This window comes from Strongylocentrotus purpuratus, unplaced genomic scaffold (genome assembly GCF_000002235.5).
Source record: "Strongylocentrotus purpuratus isolate Spur 01 unplaced genomic scaffold, Spur_5.0 spur5_scaffold_12, whole genome shotgun sequence".
Classification (NCBI taxonomy): domain Eukaryota; kingdom Metazoa; phylum Echinodermata; class Echinoidea; order Camarodonta; family Strongylocentrotidae; genus Strongylocentrotus; species Strongylocentrotus purpuratus.
The window spans coordinates 3,768,353-3,778,703 of record NW_022145597.1 but is presented as its reverse complement, the minus strand read 5'-3'; the positions used below and the strand labels follow the sequence as shown (position 1 = coordinate 3,778,703).

Sequence of the window (10,351 nt, the reverse complement as noted above, 5' to 3'; positions counted from 1 at the left end):
CCGGCCTAGGCGGGGCGCTTGTTGACGTAGGCCTACCCACTCGTTGTTGTGTGCCCGGCCAGTTGAATTAAAGCGGTAACTTGAAAAAGTTTACATGTGGTATTTTAGAAATGTTTTAAGATGTATGTTAGAAAATATTATCAAAGACAAATATTTATGATCTGTTGCGTTAATTGATGCATTTTCTTCTTGTACTCAAAAGTGATGGATTAATTTTTTTGATTTAATTTTAGAAGGCTAGAACTTAGAAGAAGTCTAGCATGTAGAGCCTAGGCTCTAGACGTTGACGGCGCTAGTTTAGAAGCCTATCCAAAATTTGACCCATAACTCCGGCGTGGAGATACCCCACTTAAACATACCCAAAATGAAGCAAATATTCACCAAATGTTAAATAAAGATCATGAGTTCAAAGTCGTTATTTTTATTAGCTAGACTCTATTTCGTTTGAACTTTTTTGTTATTTTTGTAGTATTTTTCGGAAAAACATTGATATTAGTCACTTCTTCACATGCAGGTTTCACGGCAAACCGCTGTACAGTACAAGTGCATACTGATGGTGGGTTACGAGCAAGTGCGCGTCTGTGTGAATTTATCTACCGTAATGAGGATCTGAGACATTATGGTCGATAACGCCCGCTCGCCCGCAACCCGTATTGTGCAGTCAAAATGGCGGTTATATGAAAACACTAGTCTACACACTTATCAGGATGAAAGGAAAGCTGCCATTTCTCAGCCCATTCTACCATCGGTGACAGATCCTCTTGAAGCTGCTTTCTGAAATCTGCAGTATCGGCACGAACATACAACTTTTTATCTTCTGCAAACATTGAAATATTTGCGTTCACAACTTTTGGAAGTTCGTTGACAAACACGAAAAATAAACACGGACCCAACACACTGCCCTGTGGCACTCCACTCAGTACTTTGCCCCACTTAGACTGCCTGCCTCTGACCACTACTCTTTGCTGCCGTCCACTCAGAAAAGACTCTAACCATGCATGCAAGTAGATTCCCACAGACTCTGTACGATTCTAATTTGAGAAACAGCTGGTGGTGTAGACCGAATTTTCCGTCTCTTTCGTTCGTTAGCCTCTTATTGGGGTAGGGTCGGCTCTCTCTTTAGAGACGGAAGCCGTTTATACACATGTCCTTGCTAACGCCACGGCCAGTCCTGGTCGTAGCGTTTTGCCCCCAAAATCCCCCAAAATGTCATTTTACCTCGAGCATGTTATATTGTAAATTAGGCCTAGGCTATAATAAATCAGTTCCACTTACCAACTTGACTGAAATAATCAGTTTAATAGTCCCTTTTTAGGAAATTATGGGTCAAAATCGGAATCCATTTTGAAAATCTTTTTCAACATGGATTCCGACTTTCACCCATAATTTCCTAAAAAGGGACTATTAAACTGATTATTTCAGTCAAGTTGGTAAGTGGAACTGATTTATTATAGCCTAGGCCTAATTTACAATATAACATGCTCGAGGTAAAATGACATTTTGGGGGATTTTGGGGGCAAAACGCTACGACCAGGACTGGCCGTGGCGTTAGCAAGGACATGTGTATAAACGGCTTCCGTCTCTAAAGAGAGAGCCGGCCGACCCTACCCCAATAAGAGGCTAACGAACGAAAGAGACGGAAAATTCGGTCTACTGGTGGTGAGGCACCGTATCGAATGCCTTCATGAAGTCCAAGTATATGGCATCTACTGTGCCTTACAAGGGGTGGTATGTGTGTGTAGCTTTCATGATAGTTTATTTCACTGTACTGAATAAATTACAAACTAATGATTGTATTTGTTATTTTGTTTCCTTTCAGGTACGACTCAAATCTGATGCCAGTTGAGAAGAGTGAAACTGATATATATTGCAGGCAAAATGTCAACAAAACAATTGTCAACATTTTACTGATTGAAGTAAGATCTGCTACTAGCTACTTGGCTATGTTTAATCCTAAATGGAGGTCCTATCATCCAACGTGTATTGGCTTATGCTTCTCTATGGGTTGCAAGGTGTGCCATATGGGTTTCAGGTAAGACAACGTCTGCTCAAAGCCAGAAGGTAACTTGTTTAAGTAAGAAATTAGTTAAAGGGATCCAGTAACTTTGTCTCAGATTCTGAAACAAAATCCTGGATTTAGCTCATGCTGCAATGATAATTATAGACCTTTAGGTCAGTCAGGAACCCCATGACTTTTACAAGCCGATCGCCTGTCTGATTATCAAGATATATATGTTTGGAATCGAAACCAAATTTTTGTGTTTTCCTAACGGTTTTCATAACACTGCAGTCTCAGAGACACCAAGTTCAAAGATCAGCTACATGTATGCGTGACATTTTCATGACTCGGGCGAGGATATAGCGTACGTAGATATTTATTTTTTTGAGGCACTTCATGATCATTTTGAAGCGCAATTTTGTTTAGGGCTTCAATATTACACCATTTCACAGACACTGATAACACGTAGGGCCATGCATCTCAAATTTGATATTGTTAAATGATGCCTTTTATTTGCCCATTTACAACTAAAAGTATCCCCAAACATTCATTGGGGTACATTTGCTTATTTTATTTCTTGCTGTTCCAATGAGAAGTTGAGAATGGGATGTGTGTCCATTGCACTTTCTGATCAAATTAAAATTGTATGTTTCTACACGCAGGTGGCATTCCTACCCATCCTCATGCATACTGCTGGTGCTTCACTGACAAAGGTTTCTCTACTAAGAGCACTCAGTCTTCCGTGGATGCTGAAACTCATGTGGGTTCCGGTGGTGACCAGCTCTTCATCCATCAAACGTCCTTTGACCTTTAGCCTCTCGGGCCTCTCTGTCGTCTTTGCTGCATCGTCCATGATATCGGTTCAATCTGCCTGGACATTGAGCATTATTCTCTTAACTATGAACATCCTTGTATCTGTGCAGGACATCGCTGTGGACACCTTTGCCATTCAGAACTTAACAGAGACAGAAATGGGGATGGGAAACGCGATCCAGGTCGTGGCGTACAAAGTGGGGGCAATGTTCGGAGGCGGCATGCTGACATGGGCAAGTCAGTTCTATTCATGGAGTGTGCTAATGACATGGGTAGCCACCGTGTACCTTATAACAGTAATTGTGATTTATTTGGGGCTACCAACTAAGAAATCTGACCTGGATGCCGAAAATGAAGAACTTGATAAGAAAAATATTTCTATAACTGCTGATTTTCTCAGCAGTGATTCCAAAAATCTGTTTAACCATAAACAAGATAAAGAGTGCCTTTCTAAACTTGGTGCTGAGCAAGATGATACATCCACCTACAAAATTGAGAGGAACGGGTACAGCAAACACCAGGTAGTTTGTCCTTCGCATGGATATAATCTGCGAAGCTCATCCTTGAATCTAAGACAATATACTTCACCATCAGACTTTTCGAGTGATGACCATTTTAGAACTGCAATAAAGCATAGACGGGAATGCGTTCATGACCAACCATTGGCAAGACATACAGCAGCTTGGGAATGTGGGAAACACTCTGAATCTCACATGCAGGATGCCCACCAAGGAAGTTTGTATGACGACTTGGCCTCTGTGCTGAGAGGTCCAGGCATGCTATGGCTGTTGCTATACCTTCTAATCTACAAACTAGGTATAGTGAAAATAAATGCAATAGTGTCAGATGAGAGTATTTCGCTGTCATTTAATTAAGATTAACATACATTGTACATGTTTTGTATGACGTCAGAACTGAAATGAGATTAAGCGTAAAGAAGATGACAATGTTCATTACATTCTGTGACATTATGCAAGTGACCCAGCGCACCACAAAACTACCAAATGCCAGTCTCCAGAATTTTATTTTTTTGTTTTTGTTTTTGTGTGTGTGTGGAGCTTTATTATGTCTTTTTATAAAAGAGAAGATTTTCAGCTTTAAAATGATATACTGTAGTACTTATCAGAATTGGATTTCTCTAATTCCAAATTAAAACAGAGAACATATCCACTCCACATAATACTGTTTCTCAATCCATCTTCTTGCATTCTTTTAATCTTTCCCCTGTCTCATACTTTGTTGTACTAACTCTTTTATACATCTTCCTTTTCTTTTTTTACCCCCCCCCCCCTCTCTCTCTCTTTCTCTTATATCTCTGCATCCTGTTTTACCATCCTTATCATTTGTCGCTGTAATTCACTTGCTTTTTTCATTCTGTTTTTCCTCTTCTTTTCCTGCTTTTTGAATGTACTCTCATTTCTCTCTCTCTCTCTCTCTCTCTCTCTCTCCCTCCCTCCCTCTCTCTCTCTCTCTGTACTTCTCTTCCCCTGTATTTCTCACTCCTTCCGTCCCTTGACCTGTAATTTGAACACATGCTCTCAATCTTTCTCACTCAGTCTCTTCCTCAATCTTTCCCTCTTCTGTTATTCAGGTGAACAAGGTGCCATCAGCATCTTTCCAATGTACCTGCTTGACTGTGATGTCACAACCAATCAAGTAGCCTTCTGGACAGGTCTCCTTGCCCAGTGTGTATCTATTAGTGGCTCTCTTCTTGGCGGTTGGCTCCTCAACCATAATACAAAGCACAGGTAATAGAGACATGTCAGAGGAATTAACAAATGTTGTTATCACCCACTTAAAGAAAAAGAAATCCATCCTGTATTAATAGCTAAATTATGAAAGAAAGTAGAGAAATATATGAAATTTTCACAGCTTAAAATTCTGTTAAAGGGATCTCGTAACTTTGTCTCAGATTCTGAAACAAAATCCTGGATTTAGCTCATGCTGCAATGATAATTATAAACTTTTACAAGCCAATCGCCTGTCTGATTATCAAGATATTTATGATTGGAATTACAAATTTTGCCAAACGGTTTTCATAACATTACAGTATATTGGGGAAGATGAGAGTGGGAAAAATCGGTCACTTAAAGATTTTTACTTTTTTTGAGGCACTTCTGATCATTTTGAAGCGCAATTTTTGTAGGGCTTCAATATTACACCATATCACAGACACTGATAACATGTAGGGCCGTGCATCTCAGATTTAACATTGTTAAACGATGAATTCAGTTAAAAGAGGAAGAATTTTGTCAGCATCTTTCCACTGTACCTGCTTGATTCCAATATGTATCAACTCAATTAGCTTTCTGGGCCATTGATACAGTAGGCACCCATACACATTTATATACAATGTGAATACGTAATCAACCATTTTCATTCAAATTTTTCATTTCCACTTCATGAATTAGAGATTATTATTACAGCACCACTTGCCCAGATGTTTATTATGATTACTGGACAAATAATTTGATATGATAATAATAATAATAATATAGTATTAATGACTGCTTTGAGAGAAATAGTTGTTTTTATATGCTCAAGGGAAGGTTAGAATTGTGCTATTGCCCCGAGGCGTGCCGAGGGCAATAGCCCAATTGTAACCTTCCCAAGAGCGTATAAAAACAACTATTTCTTGAATATTAAAGCAGTCATTAAAGGAAACCCAAACCTTCATACTAAGTAACTTTTATTGTAAAGTTTAAGATATTTGAAAAATATCAGTGAAAATTTGAACAAAATCGGGCAAGGAATAAGGAAGTAAGAGCTTTTTTAAATTACTAGTCACTAGAGGGCGGTATTCAATTTGATGACATCATCTGTGGACAACTCTCCATGCCTTTTGTACACCAAATTTCATGTTTTTATGCCTCCGTTACGAAGTAGCCGGAGGCATTATGTTTTCGGGTTGTCCGTCCGTCCGTCCGTCCGTACGTCCGTACGTCCCGTTCTCGTGATCGCGTTATCTGAAGAACCGATTGATGGATTCCTGCCAAACTTTGGTCATGTATGTTACTTGCAGAGCCGATGAACTGATTAGATTTTGGGGTCACGAGGTCAAAGGTCAAAGGTCACAGGGCTCATTATGTATGCAAAAACAGCTCGTGATCGCGTTATCTGAAGAACCGATTGATGGATTCCTGCCAAACTTTGGTCTTGTATGTATCTTGCAGAGCCGATGAACTGATTAGATTTTGGGGTCACAAGGTCAAAGGTCACAGGTCACAGGGCTCATTAGGTATGCAAAAAGAGCTCGTGATCGCATTATCTCAAGAACAGCAAGAAATATAATAAACTAATGTACCCCAATGAGTGTTTGGGGATACTTTTAATTGTAAATGAGAAATTGCTTGTAATCACGATATTCTGAGAACCTCTTAATGGATTACAATTGAACTTGAATTTGAAAAATTTCTTCTGTTTTGGTTTGTAAAATTGCTCTATGACGGAGGCATCATTTTCGACTGCGCGCAGTCGAAGTTCCATCTAGTTCCTTCTTTCTTGTGATTGAGATAATGTAATCCCCTGAAAGCAAGATATAGAATGCAAAATGATATTCTACTTCACATGGTATGAAGTCGGATCAAGAACACAAATAAATACAAAGAAAACAACAAAATTATGAAATTTTATGTACAAAAGGCTTGGAGAGTTGTTCACAGATGATGTCATCAAATTGAATACTGCCCTCTAGTGACTAGTCATTTCAAAAAGCTCTAACTTTCTTATTCCTTGCCTGATTTTGTTCAAATTTTCACTGATTTTATTCAAATCTTTTAAACTTTACAATAAAAGTAACTTAGTATGAAGGTTTTGGTTTCCTTTAATACTTTTATATGCCAAAAAAATAAAAAATAAAAAATAAAAAATAAAAAATAAAAAAACTTTTGTCGAAGATGGGATTCGATCTCTTGCGTACAAAAGGTGATGTAACTAAAATCAGCGCCTTAAACCGCTCGGCTATCTCGCTCTGTTACCATACTTAACAGTTTTCTCTAATATATACATTAAAATGGATTGAAAATGGCCTCGCGTGATTGATGATTCGCGGCTGCTCCATTAATCGGGCCCTCCTTTTACTTTTGCAATGCATATTGGCACGAACTTAGATCAAGATCTATCGGCAGATGTTGTTTTTTTTGTTTTTGGAAGTTTATTTTCGTCTTCATGTCAACAATGCAAGATAAAATTGTCGGTAAGATCGATCAAGATTCAATTGTATTGAAATTACCGACCAATTCTTCGCACACGTACGGTATCCTCCATCGCTCAAACCATTTTTTAACATGTAAACCCAGGGAATAATTTTCCTCAAATTTTTTGATTAGCAATTTCAGCCGATGGATAAATATTTCAAATGAAATTCTGTACATTTCTATGGAAGAAAACTGCTACACAAAAGATATTTTGTATAGCAGTCATGCAAAAATGCATAGCAAATTGCGATGCGATACCAGGAAAATTATTCCCTGAAACCTATGGGGTAACCATGGAGACTGACCTATTTTCCCAATAACCATGGTTATTGGGAAAATAGGTCTGTTTTTACAGGAACAGTTAAAGTTTATGAATGCAATTTCGACCAATCAGATTGCTGGATTACTTAAGTGAGGTATATAATATATTACATTTATATAGCGCTTAATACAAAGTTTCTAAGCGTGTAACAAAAAATAAAATACAGAGTAATGTTAACCTACAAATTACAACAATATAATACATGATACGTAATTATAATAACAAATTCCTAATAACAATCATACAACTCCTCTGTTTCTTATGTAGATCACTTTCCCTGGAGCTTGGTAGTCTCTGTTTCTGGAGGTTCATCGCGTTGTCCATTCTGTCTTTCATGATATGGCTAGATGGCAGCTTTAACCCTTTGTGTAAGTTACCGTTTTGTGTCAATCATTTTCCATTTCCAACCATTATTTGCTTGTGATTCTTGAGTACACCACCAAATCTCTAGCATGCACCTTTTTAAATGTATTTCAAGGGCAATAGCATTAGCAAGGAATGTTTTGATTTTTCTGAGGTAGCCAATATTACTTGACACACTGAAACGATAATTAAGTGACTGCTTTAATCTGTTAAATACCTGTCTAAACTTTAATTTCATTGAATGTCACATTGATGTCACTGAGATCGCACAAGCAATCATACAAACAAATAATTATTACAATGAATTGCTGCAACATATATGCATGTCACTGAATTAAAAGGCAATATCTTTCTACCCATTGACATTCACACTCTCACAACAATTCTCAGATGCTTTGCTTTATTATCAATACATCTCCCTGCACATCGTCATATCTTTCTTAAGCAAATGATCTTTTCCTTTCTTTCTTTCTTTCTTTATCATGTTTGTCAGTATATTTAAGGACAGTGCACTCATTCCATTAATATTCATCCTCCCCTTCCACACCAAATTCTCAAATCCTTGCAGTATTGTGCCTTCCATTCTACCTCATCCTCTTACTGGGCGGGGCCATCACCACGGCAACCTTCACCTTGATGATGACCACATCCCAGCGTGCCTCTCAGGCCTGTGTGCAGACCCTCACACACACCACCATGGCCACTGCTGAAGTCCTGGGGAAGGTCATCTTCACGGCCCTGGCCGGACTGCTCGTTGACCATACAGGGTATGTGGCCGGATTCATCATCTTCGCTAATCTCTCCATGTTAGCTCTACTGCCCATCTACAAAATCACCATTTTTGCACCCAAAGGCACAGTGCCATCATAAATGTGAGGTAATATTTACAATGTATAGTTCTTATTTTTTTTATGTGAATATATGTTTAATAATACAGTCAATCCAGTCTTGTAGCTACCTTCCTATGGAGGCCACCTGTCAAGAGTGGCCATTTACAATCAGACAAATGAATAGATGAACACGAGAGATATTGGATTTACGTACAATACTGTAGCTGTAAGCTTTGTTGAGGCTAGAATGCTTAAACTCGCCATATAACCATGTGGTCATGCTGACCATACATTGTTGTCACAAACACAAAGGCTTTCTTGTTTCTTGTGGGTGGTCATCCGGTGGACTATCAACCTGTACGTTTATCAAGCTACTCTGCTATGATCTATATTTCCAAACCATTGGTCAGTGGTCTTGCTACACAGTATAGTATGTCAAATATCAAGATACTACAACCAGAGCTGCCAACCTCCAGAACAGAAATTTAGTAAGGCTCAAAATCAGTAATTTTGGGAATAAATCAGTAATTTTCTATGTGACGCTATGAATCTAAAGAAAAACAGCACTCCAACACTGCGCGGATGCATGCACGCACGATTATCTTCTTCTTTTTTCCTTTTTTTTTGTTGTTGGTGATTTTACTCACCCAAAGTTGCTAAATATTGATTTTCAGGTCATCACAACACATCTGTTTTCCATGAAAAATTGTCTTCTACTAAGAGAATACTTGATACTTTCCCGTCTTTCTCACTGAGTGTTTTTTTGTAATCCGTAATTTTAGGCAACATTCCGTACTGCCATAATGATCTTTAATTTTCATACCAATTATGGGAAATCCATACTAGTTTTCCAGGAAGCCAGATGAATCACGATGGCCTCTGCCTGGAGTGAACCATGCTGCCTAGAAAGATAGTATATTAGAAAAAACATTGGTACAAGTTAATTCAATTTGTTCATTTACATGCTAGTACGTAAAACTAAAGAAAATATTGTCTCTTTTTGGCATTTCGGTGTATTTTTTCCCTGCTCTGTACGGATATGCTGTGGCCTGCCTCCGATGACAAATACAAGAAATGGCATGATGCTCGTAGATAATGTAAACACAAACATCGTAGTCTGTAGCCACCTACTATGCCCCAGAAAAATTGTAGACCAATTTATCGTACGGCATCCGGGTCAAATGTAAACCAAGTATCACATATGGTTTACTGTCTACATTTCTTTATAATTCTTTTGTGCGTCTATGTCCGCACTCTAATGACCTTTATGTTATGAGCACGATGATATTTTCCTTAAATCGGAACATGACATAGACTTACATAACCATCACCGTCCTTGTTATCCAAGAGTGGAAACTGCTCGGTAATAGCTTTGGCCAAGGCCAGTTTGACATGTGACTTGAAACTGTTGGAATAAGAAGGCATTGTGACACAATTTAAAAAATCACTATTCAACTGAACACATGGTTACCAAGAGAGAATTACAATGATATAAATAATAAACATGATTTGTAAGGCACTAGATCAACATGATAATCAAATGCTCAAGGCGCAACCTGTGCAAAAGATCACATAACAAATAGAGAAAGATGCAATAAGAGAGAAATAATTATATGCCAAATTAACAGATACGGGTACTTTTGAAGTTATTTCAACTTATTACTGCTATTTCTGATCACTTGAGAAAGAGTGTTCCATATTGAGCATAAACAATCGGTCGTGCTGGACATTTACAAATACATATATTATAATTAAGCATAATTGAGCTAAATCCAACTTTGCAAACTTTCACAACAACACATCAGTTTAGTTAAAAAAAACATACTCT

At 38.1% G+C, this 10,351-nt stretch overlaps 1 protein-coding gene across 1 annotated transcript; it reads left to right on the top strand.

The window, feature by feature from the left end:
- The first annotated feature begins 3 nt into the window (after positions 1 to 3).
- LOC586559 (major facilitator superfamily domain-containing protein 3-like) lies at positions 4 to 10,351 on the top strand. Its single transcript, XM_030981627.1, has 6 exons — positions 4 to 75; positions 1,820 to 2,032; positions 2,662 to 3,628; positions 4,404 to 4,560; positions 7,598 to 7,698; positions 8,262 to 10,351. Exons 2-6 carry the CDS (start codon positions 1,958 to 1,960, stop codon positions 8,561 to 8,563), a joined length of 1,602 nt encoding a protein of 533 aa, XP_030837487.1. The 5' UTR covers positions 4 to 75; positions 1,820 to 1,957; the 3' UTR covers positions 8,564 to 10,351.

What these genes read in the sequence shown, in the direction of transcription:
- LOC586559 (XM_030981627.1), top strand. Translation starts at nt 1,958, where the DNA reads ATGGAGGTCCTATCATCCAACGTGTATTGGCTTATGCTTCTCTATGGG. An exon ending in GTGTGCCATATGGGTTTCAG is followed by an intron (nt 2,033 to 2,661) that starts GTAAGACAACGT and finishes TTCTACACGCAG; the next exon opens with GTGGCATTCCTACCCATCCT. An exon ending in CCTTCTAATCTACAAACTAG is followed by an intron (nt 3,629 to 4,403) that starts GTATAGTGAAAA and finishes TCTGTTATTCAG; the next exon opens with GTGAACAAGGTGCCATCAGC.